The following is a 16,743-nucleotide window of genomic DNA, read 5'->3' as shown; positions in this document are numbered from 1 at the left end:
ACTCTCAAACTTTGTTGATAAACTGGCAAAGATTAGCTGGGGTCTCTTTCTTGAGATTTCTCTTAGGTTGTTTATATTTCATGTCCTTGTATAAGTGATTATCCTCACTTGAAGGTTTGTTGACTCATGTAATTGTTTGCCTTTTGAGTAAGAAGTAACCTTTGTCTCATCATATCTGAGTCTTGTGATCCATCTAGTGGTCGTTCTGTGTGATGACATATAGAAGTGTAGAAGAGGAAGGCTGTCAGATCTCAAGAAACATTCAGAATTACAATTATTTATGTTTTACTGTACTTACAAACCAATCATTCTTTCTGTGCTGGACTATGGTGATTGGTTGTATATGAATGCACCTGCCTATTGCCTGATCAAGTTAGATGCCGCCTTTCACGGCACACTGAGATTTTTCTGATTGTAAAGCACTTACTCATCACTGTACACTGTATACCAAGGCAGGTTTGCCATCACTTACTGTAAAGAGGCTCAGTCATTGGTAAATGTTTATTTATAAAGCTTTGTTGGGTAAACTCCCGTATTATATCTGCTCTCTGATAACACAGAGAGTTGCAAGCAGCTATTGTCTGAGATCACATGATGTAGTATTGTTAGATGTGCCAAGAGCAAGGACTGTCTTACTGTAGGTAAGACAGCTTTTATGTGCGCAGCTCCACTTGCTTGGAACAATCTTCAGCAAGAATTGAAACTGAGCAATCTCCTTCCTCTGCATGTTTTTAAAGCTAGGCTAAATGAAATGCTCATTGATACTATGGGCACTTGTAAATGTCTATAACTATGTAAATGTATCCTGTAAATATAATGTATGATGTCCTTTATTGTTTTATGTTTCATGTGGAACCTATATGCTGCAGGTCTCCCTTGAAAAAGAGATCTATGATCTCAATGGGACCAATCTCGTTAAATAAAGGTTTGAAATGAAATGAAAAATGTAAGTTGAACATTGCTAAATCTTTCACTTTTTATGTGTTTTTTCAGACTCTCTAAATACGCACTTTTTTTCAGACTCTCTAAATACGCACTTTTTAGTTTTTATCAAAATACCAAACAGATCACCCATTCTAGCCATGCGTCATATCCCTCTATTTCACTTCCTGTTTCAAAAGTGCTGATTTTGGCTATAAAGCTTTAAGAAAAGCAACAGCAACAAAAAAAGGAGGGGGCTGAGCTCATGCGGGACCCGGCAGCTACTGTCTAAAATACTGCCGTGATGAAACGCCATATCATGGATCAGGGTTTTATTTTTTGACGCTGCGTGAGTTCCCCGACACGCATATTTATGTATAAAAGACATCAAAAAGTGCATTTTGCATGATAGGTCCCCTTTAACCAGAACAATTTAGTTTCTTGGAGACAGAGATTTTTTACCTTTTTCACCCAGGCAATATCAATCTAGTATTTTAATAATAGTAATATACAATGTAATGTCAAATAAGATCATTTTAGATATGTGACTACTTTTGACCTTTTCCTGTTATCTATCCTCATTGATGCCCATTATATTTATTGCAGGACTGGTGTATTATTTAGCATTAGTTTGATCTGGATGTACAAAATAAAACTGGGAACTGATTAGATTTCTCACAAGAGGACCTCATTGTGAGTTAACTTTACATTTAAAACTTCATTTGAGTTTTGTTTTTTTAAGAAATAAACTCAAATAAGGGAAATGGACGCCTTTCAAGTTAACTATTAAACTAATTGCATACGAATACAAATGATGATGCATCAGATTCATACATTTATGAAGGATCTTAAACTATTTTTCTAATCTTGACAAATATCATTGACTTGTTATCCTTATATTATCATACCTTGAGTTGTTGGTATCGTTAAACCCCTTATACTTATGGGGTTGAAATGATCTATAATGGGTATAGTTGATTTTAGCCATCTCACCCATCCCCCGATAGAGCTGAGGTCAAATAATTATAAACAATCAGATTTTTATTTAATGAAACTGCATTTTTCATACTATTTATAGTTGTCAAAGATAGATAATTATTAATTAAATGGAGTGACTTCCTCTCTGTATATAGTAGTGTTCATAGGTAGTGGCAGAGTCCATCATTCCTGAGCTGGATTCATTAAAACTAAATTAATGTATCATGAAATACAACTTAACGTTTAAACCAGACTTATCTGTGTAGTGTTGGATGCTCAAGTCACTGCTCACTCAGGTCTGTCGTTCAACAAAAAGTTTATTTTACAGGTTTTTTTATTTTACAAACACATATTCACAGATGTCTTCAATTCAAGTTACCAGTAATTAACTAAACCACCTTTTACACAAAGTAGAAAATGTTGCTGGCATTTATTCTACAAATGTAGTCCAACTTTTTATGCTGATACCAATTGAATACTCTATTCTGTAGACACTAAAAGCATGTAATATCCCTTATACCTAATAAAGGCCCCGTTACATTAGAAAAGTAAGCATTTTTTTGGCTGCACAACAAATAGAAAACAATTTTGTCACACTGAAGGGAACATGTTTCATGGTTTCAGGAACAGTGATTCCTTCTGGAAGTAAAACATAATGTTTGTTGCTTCATCAGATGTTTAAATAGATATTCTCCACAAAGATTAATGCAGCAATTTACAATGTTGACTTGTGTAAATCAATTTGCCAGAGTAAACAGATTCTGTAGAAAATAAGATGGAAGTTATACAGTTTTGACTCTAAATATGTTTGTTTATTACCTTGAATGGAAAAAAAATCAATATAGGATATAAGTGATTAGTTTACTCTGACGGGAGAGATGATCAGAGGTGAAGAGTTTTCACCATCATCATTATTAAAGGGACTGAAGTATGGATAGAGTTTCTCAGTGAAGGAGCAGCCAGTAAAGGAGTAGATAAGAGCTGCAGCATCTACGTCATAAAAGGAGACCAGACCCTCCTCATAATCCACAAACACCCCCACCTTCTGAGGCTGAGACTTCAGAGAGAGAAGGACTGAAGGGCCAGCAAGAGCTTTGTACTCATTTCCATTTCTCAGCCATATAGTCCAGTTACCCCAATGAGGGCCCAGTGAGATATCTCCCTTCCTGTTGATCGACTCTCTGGCCACTCCTAAAGTCCACCCAGTCTTTTCTTTAACTTGAACCTCAAAGTAAAATCTGCCTGAAGAGAAACTCTGCTTTCCTAAAACACAAATACAATCGGAAAATCTCTCTGGGTTGTCTGGGAGATTCTTCTTTAAATCACCATGACTCACTTGTTTTCCATCATCAGACAGAATGAGATATGGATTTGCTGTATCAGGATCAAGAGTCACATCCACTGCGTACCTCTGGATCCTCTTCAGCTCAGCTTCAATCAGCTTCTTCATCTCTTCACTGAAAGTCTCCTCCAGCTGAACCACAGCTCTCACCACAGTTCCCTCATGTGATGAATGGATGCTGACCTCTGTCCAGTCCTTGGTGGGTGGAGCAACTTTAAGGGACATGAATCTTTGGAGAAGATGGAGGTGGTCTTCAGAGTGTGTGACCTGCTCCACCTCAGATCTTCTCTTCTGCAGCTCAGAGATTTCCTGTTCCAGCTCTTTGATGAAATCTTCTGCCTGGTTTTCTGTAGTTTTCTGCTTCTCTTTGATCGTGTTGATGAGATTGGCCTGGCCTCTCTCAACAGACTCCTTCAGAGCAGTGAAGACCTGAACACCTTCTGCTATCTCTCTGTCTGCTTCTTCCTTACTGAGGTCCACTGAGTGTTTGATCTCCTCAATCTTCAGTTGTCTCTTCTGGATCATCTGATGAATTTCTGTCTCAAGTTCAGCCTTCTCCCCTACATATCCTTCTTTCAGAGGAACCACATCATGCATCTTGTGGTCTGAAAAATGGCAGAGCATGCAGACACATGTCTGGTCGGTCTTACAGAACAGCTCCAGAGGTTTATCGTGCTTCAGACACATCCTGTCTTCCAGGTTCTCCACAGGGTCGATCAGCTGATGTCTTTTCAGACTTGAAGCTGTCAGATGAGGCTCCAGGTGAGCCTCACAGTAGGAGGTCAGACACACCAGGCAGGACTTCAGGGCCTTCAGTTTGGTTTCAGTGCAGACGTCACAGGGAACTTCTCCTGGTTTGAAGACTTGTTGCTCTGAGCTGCTGCTGCTGGCTTTCTGTTGAGCCGACTGTCTGAAGTGTGCAGCCATCTCAGAGAACAAAGTGTTAACGTGCAGCTCAGGTCTTGTGTTGAACTCTTTTTTACACATGGGACACTGGTACCTGTCACTCCTATCCCAGTGTTCAGTGATGCAGGTTTTGCAGAAGTTGTGTCCACATGGTATAGTGACTGGATCAGTGAACACATCCAGACAGATTGAGCAGAGAAACTGATCTTCAGATGGTACATAGTTTGCAGCAGCCATATCTACACCTGTAGTGTGGAAGGAAGAACAATGTCTTTATAATACAGTTACAGAAAAAGAGAGAATTGGGATTGATTTTGGCCAGAGTCATTTACAATTTAATATATGTTGAACTTGTTTCTACTTTCACTAAGCCAAGCTTGAGCAACCGTTACGGCAGGGGTGCCCAACCGGTTGATCGCGGGGAGATTTCCAGTCGATCGCGAGATGTGTCTAAAAATAGAACAACAATATTCTGTTTTATCGTTAATGTCCTATAACATAATTTTCGACCCGATGTGTCGGGGCGTAGCTGGTGGGCAGTGGGCACTATTTTGCTGACGTTGTCCGTGGCAAAAGGAGTGACAGCCCGCACACACACAAGACCGCAATTTTGGCTGAAGCAAAAAAGCCCAAAATATATAATTTTCACTCCGAGTGGGAGGATGATTATTTTGGTATCAATTCCAATTCAAAGTCCATCTGTCTCATCTGCAATGCGAGCGTGGCTTTATCGAAGAAGGGCCATTTAGGAGCGGCATTTCAAAACAGTGCACACAAGCTACGAGACGGAATTCCCTCCTAATTCTGCCCTACGCTCCCAAAAGGGGAGGGGCCTGAAAGGACAGATAAATGCACAGCAGTCCATTTTCACCAGGCCCAACAACAAGAGCAAGGCTGCTACCATAGGATCTTATCGTGTCAGTCACGTTTTTCCGAAACACATGAAGTCTTTCAAAGACGGCGAAGTTGTGAAAGAAGCATTCCTGGAGGCTGCCGACGCGCTTTTGGGGGACAGTAAAAATAACATTAGCATTTCAACAGGTTTTTGATATAATAAAAACTCAAGTTAGGTACCGTTATTAATCAGCTGTAAGTTTTACTTTGTTTGAACTTATTCATTATAATTATTGTACAAAATGGTATAAGAATGCAAACATTAAGATCTGTTCTGTTTACATTGATTATAGTCTATTATCAATTCAGGTTAAGAAACTAGTGTTGCTTGCATCCTATTTTAAAAAGGCATTTATTTTTATACTCTAATAAAATGCAACAAAAAATGGGTTTGATTCTATTAATTTTGTCTTTTTTATTGCACTTTGGCAGCAGATTCCTGTGTAGCTTCAGATCTGAGTTGTCTTATTAGTAAGCCTAATTTATACTTTTGTAGCAACACTAGTTTGCAGCAGCCATATTAATACCTGTCGTGTGGAAGAAGAACATATTTAAAATACACTTCTACACTTCACTTCGGCAAAGCGTGACGTCACCCCATTGAAAGTGAATGGGTAGCATCTCCGTTGAAGCATGCAACGCTGCCGTGTGTACGGGCCGTCAACATTCAAGACATAATAGGTTCAAGATGGATACCATGGCAAAGCAGCAATGAGTACATCCTAATGTTGTAGCCTTTATTTAACCATGTCAAATCCCATTGAGATCAACGATCTCTTTTTCAAGGGAGACCTGCAGAAATCCTGTTGTTTAGACTACGGCTGGGTGATATGGAGAATATAAAACATCACAACACATTTCCCCCAACACCTCTAACAATATTGTAGATTGGCTATTTGTGCAAAACATTTTTACACAATAACATTTTTGATGGATAATCAGGAAAAAAAGCAAATATGGAAATGTCTGGAAGTTTAAGAACGTTACATCACTTTGCTGTAATGCAGCCTTTTAAACCAGGAAATGACTCATTCCGTTTGACTACTTCAGAAAGATCTGACAATCTAGTCTCATATCCAGATGATGATATAATATTGATAACAACCTTAGCCCTAGTGTAGACCAATTTATGTTCAAGAATAACACTGATAACAAAGCTCTCATTACTTTGTGACACACCTAGTTGCCTCACATTTTAAACCTCCAACTAGTTCTTTGGTGGTGAGCTTTTAATATGACACAGCTATACAAAAAAGAGTAAGTGTAATAGATATAAGTCATGGTTGATGACCTTCCGGGTCTGTCCAGCAGAGGGCGCGTGTTGCTTGCCGCGGGTGCATAATACATAAGACTTGAAGCAAGCTAACATCGTCTCTGTTTCCTTTGTCTTATATTTTCCCCATATTAGGTGAGTTCATCCTTGAGAAACGTTATATATGTAGACTGACTGTGTATAATATTAATGTGAATAGTGATAGTTGTTAGAGGTATTTTTGGAGGGTTTCTCTAGGTTCTGTAATTGTTGTAGCTGTTGAAGAGTTTATCGCCGGCCACTAGAGGGCAGTGTCACTGCTGTCGCTGCCCGGTTATGCCGTGCTCTGACCCGGAAGTGCCGAGCGGCCATTTTAGTTCAAACATTGTTCATGCACTCCGCCTCGAGTTGAGACGTTCGTCCACTCATTCATGTAAGACTGTTTCCACTATTATATTATACCATATATTATACTATATATATATTATACTATTATACTACTATACTCTGTTTCGTGGTATATATTTGTGTTGATTGAATTGCATGGATGTAATACTTTGTCAGCTTATCTTGCTGCATTATTCTGTTTTAGGGTGTCGTCATCCTTGTCAATAAATCACCGAAACTGACATTGAGGAGTGTGTTTCTTCATGACGACACCATGGTCGTTGTTGGATGCCCTGTCCCCGGCTGCGAGTTCAAATCCGATGACTTGTCTGAAGCACTCGTCATTGCTATATTGACGATTCATGGATGTAGCCACCAGCACGCAGCGCCTGTCATGGCCGCGCCAGCCCAGGCCCCAGCCCCTCACGGCCCGAGACTCGATCGGCCCAAAGTTGATGTGGGCGTGTCAATAGAGGAATGGAACGTGTTCATCCGCCGTTGGAATGTATTCCGCGCCGGCTCAGGCATAGGGGACGCACAGGCCCCCTTCCAGCTGTTTCAGTGCGCTGGGCCTGTACTTGGAGACAGCCTGTTGAAAGCCGTCCCCGACGCCGCTTCCGGACCCTTGCCAGACCTGATCACCGTCATGCGTTCCCTAGCTGTCATCCCAGTTGCTACATGCGTCCTGCGCACCGAACTACTTCAGTTACGCCAGGAACGCGACGAGACATTCCGCGCATTCGCTGCCAGAGTGCGGGGTAAAGCAGAGACATGCGCATATAATGCGGTATGCGAGTGTGGTAAGGACGTGGACTATACCGACCACATTATCCGCGATGTGCTGCTCAATGGCATCTATGACTCGGACATACGCCGCGAGACGCTAGGGACAACTGACGTCCTGGTCAAGCCAGTTAATGACGTGATTGCACTCGTCGAGAACAAAGAGATGGCCCGTAACGCTCTCCCGTCGTCCTCCCTATCAGCCATGTCGTCATTCCGGCGCTTGAAGACGACTCCACAGGCGAGCCCCGCCCCGAGCCCCGCGGACTGGGCTAAACGTGCCTCGTGTCCGGAATGTAAGAACGTCTTTAACGTCTTCACGGAGGGGCCTCGCGGGTGGAATCCTAAGCCTCACCAGGTGTGCATCGGCTGCTACAGGGCCCGCCGACAACAGAGGCGTCAACAGCCGTCATCCGACAGTCAACAGGCCGCCATGGGGTCGGAGCTGGTATCCCAGGTCTCGTCGGTGCAAGCTGGAGCCCGCCCTGGCCGACGTCGCGGGAGCCTTCGCCGACGCCGCGCCCCTACGTCGCACGGCTGTGTCGACAGGCCTTCACCTATCATACTCGAGCACCACATCTTCTCCAAGGGCGAATGGAGGCGAGCCAGGCTGAAAGACCACCCCCGGGCGTTAATCACCATCTCGATGGACATGCCAGTCGGGCCGAGGGATGGCACCAGCAACCGGGGCTCGGCCGACGGAGCTCGAATATCCGCCGTCGCAGACACTGGCGCGCAGTCGGACCTTTGGTCTCTGGAGGAGTTCCTGGCCTGCGGTTTCGCGCGGGACGACCTGCGACCCGTCAGCCTCAGCCTGTTGGCCGCCAACCGCTCCCCTATAGCCATCGAGGGAGCGTTCTTCGCTAGGCTCTCGACGACCTGCAGCGGGGGCCGTACTACATCCTGCCGTTCCATGGTATATGTGAGCAGCTCAGTCCGGGCCATGTACCTCTCCTACGAGTCGTTGCTCAACCTCGGCCTCTTGCCCATTAACTTCCCGTCGGACGACGTTGCAAGGGGGCCCAAGGACAGGCGTAGCCCTGACACGGCTGACACGCCAGTCCAGCCCCTGTCCATCAATGCGACGAGGTCAACCAACGGCGGCTGCGTGGGGCCAAGTGACCCCGGGGACGCCCAATGCTCATGTCCTCAGCGCACGGTCCCCCCGGCGCGCCCCGCAGCACTGCCGTTCCCTTGTACGCCAGAGAACAATAACCGGATGAAAGGTTGGCTACTCGGGAGATATGCCTCGTCGACATTCAATACTTGCCCCCATCGGGCACTACCATGCATGGAGGGGCCGCCTATCGAGATGCACGTGGACCCCGCAGCTACGCCTAAGGCATGCCACACCGCGGCTACGGTGCCTCTACACTGGCAGCGGAGGGTTCACGATGACCTCCTGCGGGACGAAGCCCTTGGGGTCATTGAACGCGTGCCGTACGGCGAGCCGGTGACGTGGTGCCATCGTATGGTAGTCACACGGAAGCACGACGGTTCCCCCCGCAGGACCGTGGACCTCTCCCCCCTCAACAAGTTCTGCCAACGTGAGACCTTCGCCACTGAGTCCCCGTTCCACCTCGCACGCCGCGTCCCGAAGGGCACCTGGAAGACCGTCACGGACGCCTGGAACGGCTACCACAGTGTTCCCCTGCGTGAGTCGGATCGCCACCTCACTACCTTCATCACGCCCTTCGGCCGTTGGCGCTACACCAGGGCACCACAGGGTTTCCTGTCGTCAGGGGATGGCTACAACCGTCGGTTTGACGCCGTCCTCTCGGACTATGAACGCAAGGAACGTTGTGTGGATGACACCATCCACTATGACACCGACCTGGAGCAACACTGGTGGAGGACCATCGACTTCCTGACGCGTGTCGGCCGATCGGGGATCGTGCTGAATCCGGACAAGCTTCAGTTCGCGGAGAGGTGCGTCGACTTCGCTGGCTTCAGGGTGTCGGAATCTACCATCGAACCGCTCCCAAAATACTTGGACGCCATCCGGGACTTCCCCACCCCAGGCTCCACGACGGACATCAGGAGTTGGTTCGGCCTTGTCAACCAGGTGGCTAACTACTCCCAGTTGCGTGACACGATGGCTCCATTTAAGCCGTTCCTCAGCCCACGCTGTGCGTTCCTATGGTCCCCCGTTCTGGAGGAGGCCTTCCAGACGTCCAAGCAAGCCATAATGGAGGCCATCCGCGAGGGCGTGGAGATCTACGACATGCAGAAGCGTACCTGCCTCCGCCCTGACTGGTCCATGCGTGGCATTGGCTACTTCCTGCTCCAGCAACATTGTCACTGTGCCTTGGGCATACCGGACTGCTGTCCAGGAGGGTGGAGGGTCACCCTCGCGGGCTCGCGTTTCCTGTCCCCTGCGGAGCAGCGCTATGCAGCCGTCGAGGGAGAGGCCCTAGCTGTGGCATGGGGCCTGGAACAGACGCGGTACTTCACGCAGGGGTCCGACAACCTCGTCGTGGTCACCGACCATAAGCCGTTGGTGAAAATCTTTGGCGACCGTACGCTGGATGAGATCACAAACTCGCGTCTGTTTAGACTGAAGCAGCGCACCCTCCCATGGCGCTTCGACATTGTGCATCTGCCTGGCAAGAGCAACTATGCCGCTGATGCCACGTCGAGGCATCCTTCCCCCTCGGGTTCAGCGAACGGCCTCTCATTGGGGCTGCCGAGCGGGCCTGACGCCATGGAGTCAGCACTCATGGCCTCCATCCGCGACGACGCACGGGAGCTCGGAGCCGTCTCTTGGCCCCTCCTCGCACGGGAAACAGCGGCTGATGGATGCCTCGGCCACCTCCTCCAACTCATCGAGCAAGAGGGTGGGATTGACGTTAACGACCCTGCCCTGGCGAGTCTGTCATCGGTCTGTGAGTCCGTCTACGCCCAGGACGGCGTCCTGCTCTATCGGGACCGCGTCGTGGTTCCCCCATCCCTCCGTGGGAGGGTCCTTCGGCATCTCCATGCCGCTCACCAGGGGACCTCAGCCATGGGGCAGCATGCCCGAGCCATAGTTTACTGGCCCGGGATGTCCGGGGACATTCAGGCCACCAGGGACGGGTGTGCAGACTGCAACCGCAATGCTCCGTCACAGGCGGCTACACCCCCCCGGCCGTCCCCACCCCCCGTCCACGCCATTCGAGGCGGTGTTTGCTGACTTCTTCGACTATGGGGGCCGTCACTACCTAGTTGTCGGGGATCGGCTCTCGGGCTGGGTAGAGGTCCTGAGCTCTACGGCGGGTACTGCCCTGGCGGGCTCAGCTGGCCTGGTCCAACACCTCCGGTCGTTCTTCGCCACCTTCGGCGTACCGGAGGAGCTCTCGAGCGACGGTGGTCCGGAATTCAAGGCGAGCCACACCGAGGACTTCCTCCGCTTATGGCACGTCGAACACCGTGTGTCTTCCGTTAGCTTTCCGCAGTCGAATGGGAGGGCGGAGGTTGCGGTTAAGACTGCTAAGCGCCTCTTGATGTCCAACACCGGCCCGTTGGGCAGCCTTGATCAGGACCGCTTCCTGCGCGCTATGCTGCAGTTGCGTAACACGCCTGACCCCGACTGCGACCTCTCGCCAGCACAGATCATCTTCGGCCGCCCACTTCGTGGCTCGCTCTCCTTCGTGAACCGCCTCGAGAAGTTCTCGAACCCGCATATCCGCCTGCTATGGCGCGAGGCATGGGCGGCGAAGGAGGACGCCCTTCGGACCCGTATGTCCCGTACCACCGAGTCTCTGGGGACTCACTCGAGACCGCTCCGCCCATTGGCACTCGGCGAAAGGGTATTCCTCCAGAACCAGCAAGGCCCGAGCCCCCACAAATGGGACAGGTCGGGGATCGTGGTGGAGTCGCCGGGCCACGACCAGTATCGGGTCAGGGTTGACGGTTCGGGACGTCTGACACTGCGCAACCGGCGGTTCCTCCGTGCCTACACGCCGGCCACACCCTGCGCCCGCGAGCGGTCGGCTGCGCCGTCGTCGCCGCCCGCTGCCCTGGGTCATCAGCCCCCACCTATCCACCCGGGCTGGGCGACGCCCCAGGGGATTGCTCAGCGGCCGGCTGTCGGGCCCCGCGACTCGGCTATTGGCGCTTCCCCACCGACGCCTGCTGATGGGGCGTCCTCTGACCTCGCTGTTCCTACGGGTGCCTTCCTGGGTGCACCGCTCCCGGTGCCGCAGTCGCCGCCGACGCTGCCCCAGCCGACTCGGCCGGGCCGCTTGAGGAGGCCGCCTGCACGTTACGAGCCCGAGTCTGGCAGCTGGATACGGGATGTAGACCGTTAACCTATTCCGGCCCATAGCTTTCCGGTCTGGGGGGGATGAAGAGTTTATCGCCGGCCACTAGAGGGCAGTGTCACTGCTGTCGCTGCCCGGTTATGCCGTGCTCTGACCCGGAAGTGCCGAGCGGCCATTTTAGTTCAAACATTGTTCATGCACTCCGCCTCGAGTTGAGACGTTCGTCCACTCATTCATGTAAGACTGTTTCCACTATTATATTATACCATATATTATACTATATATATATTATACTATTATACTACTATACTCTGTTTCGTGGTATATATTTGTGTTGATTGAATTGCATGGATGTAATACTTTGTCAGCTTATCTTGCTGCATTATTCTGTTTTAGGGTGTCGTCATCCTTGTCAATAAATCACCGAAACTGACATTGAGGAGTGTGTTTCTTCAGCTGTGTATGCTAGCTTTGCGAGCGCCGTTAGCTATGCTAGCGCAGCTAGCTATGATAGTGTAGTTTAGCTCCAAGAAGGGGAGTTTGGGTGTTAATTTGGATATGTATGTTTGTACTGTGCATTTAAAAAGTGACATCTTGTGTGTTAAATTGGATGTATGTTTGCAGTACGCGCATTGTTAGTGGTTGTTTTATATCAAGAATCCATGTTCTGTATTATACAGCGTGCTATGTGTACCATGTTGTTGGCGGGCATAATACATAAGACTTGAAGCAAGCTAACATCGTCTCTGTTTCCTTTGTCTTATATTTTCCCCATATTAGGGGCATAACATAAGCAGTATGTAGGAAGTAATCAATAAACATTAATAATGTCAGGAAACCAGGAATGAGGATAAACTCCTAACCGCAGATAATCAGTAACAAGTTAGTTAAATCCAGAGGGCTGAACCGTAGGCATGAAGACAAACAACACCATACTTATATCATATTTAGTTGACAGTGTAAATATAATCAGATGTACTCACCAGTGTTTGACAGAGACTCTGCTGTGTTGTTGAGAAAGATCTGATGAACTCAGTTTGTATTTTCTTTAGACAGAAACAGAGACTAGTCTCGACCGCAGTGTGGCTGCCTCTCTGACTAACTTAGCTTTCGTTTCCTGAGTGTGACGTGTAAGCTCTCCTCTTTCCTCTGTAGCTCCTCCTCTCACTGCAGCTGGTTGTGTTCCCTCCCTCTGATTCACACAGGTGTTGGGAAATACCAGCGACTCTTCAGGTTAAAATGGAGCAAAGTTGGTGCTAACAGTGGAGAGAGTGAGATATGTGAAAAGGTTTTTCTTTATTATGTTGAAACTGTCTCAGCTATACTTTAACCAGAACAGTTTATTTAATTGGAACCTCTCCTCATTGATACTATATCTATGGCAGGACCAGGGGCGGATCTAGACAAATATTCATGGGGTGGCAAGAGGGTGGCAGGAGAATTTGAGGGGTGGCATCCGCTGGCAGAAGTATATTCTGATTTAATCGCAGTCATATCAATCAATGTTAACTTGGAAATCCACAATATTGATATTTTAACAAAATAACATTAGGTGAGATTATTGTAGCACATCAGTAAAGCCTTAAATATAAATATATAAGGTGGCACACGTAATTTAATGAATTTTAACTGAATGAGTTGGTTTAAATCTTAGACCAGCAGGGGTACCAAATATGCAGACTGCTGCAATAAGTACATTAATTAACCGTCTCATCAATGTTTGTCTTTATGAATATGATAATATTAACAATCATATTATTCCTATCAGCTGTCAATCACTGTTATGATTCACATATTCAGTGTTATTATTAAATAAACTATATTTTTTTGGAGGAGTTAATGATGAACGTTCCTCAAGATGCTTGCTCACCCTCCTTCAAATTTGAAAGACCAGTAATTACTATCATAATTCAAAAGAATCAAAGGAACAGTTCAGCGCCCCACGACTTCATTGCAAACAGTTACAACCTTGACTTTACATAAGAAAGAACAAACATTAAAGAAATGACTAACTGCATCAATTAGGGTTAAAAAAAACTGTATTCAGCTAAAACATACATCGCTGCAGTTATTATCCAGTGGAAAGTCCTTACCTACTCGCCTAGTTAAATCAAAGTGGTTACTTTTTTTGGGCTGGGCAGTGTAGTTTTACACACCATCTTAATTGACTTTCTCAGGACTTGAAACTGTTTTTTGGGGGCAGACCCCCACAAAGAAGAAACATATATTTACACATGTAAGGTCATCATTTTACATAGTTTATTATTCTCATCCGTGAGCAGAGCATCAAGTTGGCATGCCTATAACAGCTGAATGTGGCGATTACCATCTTGATCAGCAAAAACTTATTAAGATTTAAAGCTATGGTGCGTTTTGATTCAATGCTGAGTACAGCCAAACTTGATAGGCTCTTCTTTGTCATAGTAGACCGCAAACAGTTGCGGCGCCAGAGTATTTGTGTTGGGTAATCTATGGTAGGGCTAACCCATACAGTGGTGGGGCTCAAGTCAGTATTTGCAATGTAATTACATACACGCTCCCCTTGACAGTGAAACGCCACGCGTGAGGTTTAGATTATTTTCCTGTCTCAATCCAAATTGAACTGTATGAAATAAAAAGGCACATTTGTCTTGTAGTAAATAAAAAGGGTGACCTGGAGCCAATCCTGCAATTTCCCGACACGTGAAAGAGTTGAAAACCCAACCCCTGCAGGGGGGTCCGGGGGGATTGTCCCCCAGGAGATTTTTTGAAATACTAACATCAAATACACATTCTGGTGCTCTCGTAAGAAGAAAAATAAATAAATATATATTACTACACAACGTATTTTAAAAAATGAATGTCATTTTAGTTTTTTGTTACTTTGTTCTGAAAGCTGAACCTGCTGCTCCTCACAGAGAGGAGAGGGAAGAGGCTGTGTGAATTACTTTACCTTGTGGATATGGGTGGATAGCCCCCATTGTTCTGTGTGTCAAAATGAAAGACAGCCCACACACCTATCAATCATCAAACTGTGGGGTCTTATAGTTGTACCGATGTATATCGAGATGTACTACAGCAAAAGAATTCTCCGTCGGGACTTCCTGCAACAACACCACGCTGTTATCTTGATTCTGATTGGCCAGAAGACATTATCAAAGATGTTCTATTGAGAAGACGATCACTACTTGACAAAAGTTTTCAAAACCGTTTCTAGTCTTCGGTATTTCCAGACAAGTGGCTACTGAAATCAATCTTACTAACTGCTGTCTCTGCAATTTACTCCGCGCGAGTTGGCAGACTTTATTTTGCTTACTTTAACATCATTTTTCATGGTGGGGCTAAGCCATTTATTGGTATGGCTGTGGCCTACCCCAGCCATACCCTGACCACAAATACCTCATTCCTTCTGTCTACTTGTATCCGAAATGCTTCTCGTTTTGCGCTGTCCTCCCGTTCAAATGAAATCGCCGCCAATCATATTTCCAAGCTCGCGCCAGGGGGGGGGGGTTACAAGGCTCGCGTCTTGTGCTGCATTCACTTGTACTCGGACATTAGAGATTTTCTCTCATAAATGTCCGATGAGCCACAACTTGTCTTTCAAAACAAAGCTGCCAAATGGGGTGGCAGCTGGGGTGGCAAGGCATTTTTCTGAGGTGGCAGCTGCCACCCCGTGCCACCCCGTAGAACCGCCACTGGGCAGGACTGGTGTATTATTTAGCATGAATTTGTATCTAGAGGTATGTAATAAAACTGTGTTTATAAAAAGGGGATCACTTTGTGAGTTAATTCTACTTCTAAAAGTGCAGGGAACTTTATTTAAAGGATTTTATTAAAGAAATAAACTCTCAAACTTTGTTGATAAACTGGCAAAGATTAGCTGGGGTCTCTTTCTTGAGATTTCTCTTAGGTTGTTTATATTTCATGTCCTTGTATAAGTGATTATCCTCACATGAAGGTGTGTTGACTCATGTAATTGTTTGCCTTTTGAGTAAGAAGTAACCTTTGTCTCATCATGTCTGAGTCTTGTGATCCATCTAGTGGTCGTTCTGTGTGATAACATATAGAAGTGTAGAAGAGGAAGGCTGTCAGATCTCAAGAAACATTCAGAATTACAATTATTTATGTTTTACTGTACTTACAAACCAATCATTCTTTCTGTGCTGGACTATGGTGATTGGTTGTATATGAATGCACCTGCTTATTGCCTGATCAAGTTAGATGCTGCCTATCACAGCACACTGAGATTTGTCTGATTGTAAAGCACTTACTCATCACTGTACACTGTATACCAAGGCAGGTTTGCCATCACTTACTGTAAAGAGGCTCAGTCATTGGTACATGTTTATTTATAAAGCTTTGTTGGGTAAACTCCCGTATTATATCTGCTCTCTGATAACACAGAGAGTTGCAAGCAGCTATTGTCTGAGATCACATGATGTAGTATTGTTAGATGTGCCAAGAGCAAGACTGTCTTACTGTAGGTAAGACAGCTTTTATGTGCGCAGCTCCACTTGCTTGGAACAATCTTCAGCAAGAATTGAAACTGAGCAATCTCCTTCCTCTGCATGTTTTTAAAGCTAGGCTAAATGAAATGCTCGTTGATACTATGGGCACTTGTAAATGTCTATAACTATGTAAATGTATCCTGTAAATATAATGTATGATGTCCTTTATTGTTTTATGTTTCATGTGGAACCTATATGCTGCAGGTCTCCCTTGAAAAAGAGATCTATGATCTCAATGGGACCAATCTCGTTAAATAAAGGTTTGAAATGAAATGAAAAATGGAAGTTGAACATTGCGAAATCTTTCACTTTTTATGTGTTTTTTAAGACTCTCTAAATATGCACTTTTTTTCAGACTCTCTAAATACGCACTTTTTAGTTTTTATCTAAATACCAAACAGATCACCCATTCTAGCCATGCCTCATATCCCTCTATTTCACTTCCTGTTTCAAAAGTGCTGATTTTGGCTATAAAGCTTTAAGAAAAGCAACAGCAACAAAAAAAGGAGGGGGCTGAGCTCATGCGGGACCCGGCAGCTACTGTCTAAAATA

The 16,743-nt window shown here is 46.0% G+C and overlaps 1 protein-coding gene across 2 annotated transcripts; it reads right to left on the bottom strand.

Moving 5' to 3' along the window:
- Positions 1-2,229: 2,229 nt before the first annotated feature.
- On the bottom strand, positions 2,230-12,820 carry LOC307043205 (E3 ubiquitin-protein ligase TRIM21-like). 2 transcript variants are annotated; one of them, XM_079687516.1, is made up of 2 exons: positions 12,688-12,820; positions 2,230-4,392 (listed from the first exon to the last, which is right to left on the bottom strand). In XM_079687516.1, exon 2 carries the CDS (start codon positions 4,382-4,384, stop codon positions 2,756-2,758), a length of 1,629 nt encoding a protein of 542 aa, XP_079543642.1. In that variant the 5' UTR covers positions 4,385-4,392; positions 12,688-12,820; the 3' UTR covers positions 2,230-2,755. The 2 variants fall into 2 exon arrangements, with proteins under 2 accessions (XP_079543642.1, XP_079543643.1); XM_079687517.1 differs by lacking the exon at positions 12,688-12,820 and adding an exon at positions 4,480-4,498.
- Between the last annotated feature and the right edge of the window lie 3,923 nt (positions 12,821-16,743).

This window comes from Notothenia rossii (assembly GCF_949606895.1).
Source record: "Notothenia rossii genome assembly, chromosome: 1".
Classification (NCBI taxonomy): domain Eukaryota; kingdom Metazoa; phylum Chordata; class Actinopteri; order Perciformes; family Nototheniidae; genus Notothenia; species Notothenia rossii.
The sequence above is the reverse complement of the archived record's forward strand: the minus strand, read 5'-3'. Positions and strand labels throughout refer to the sequence as shown.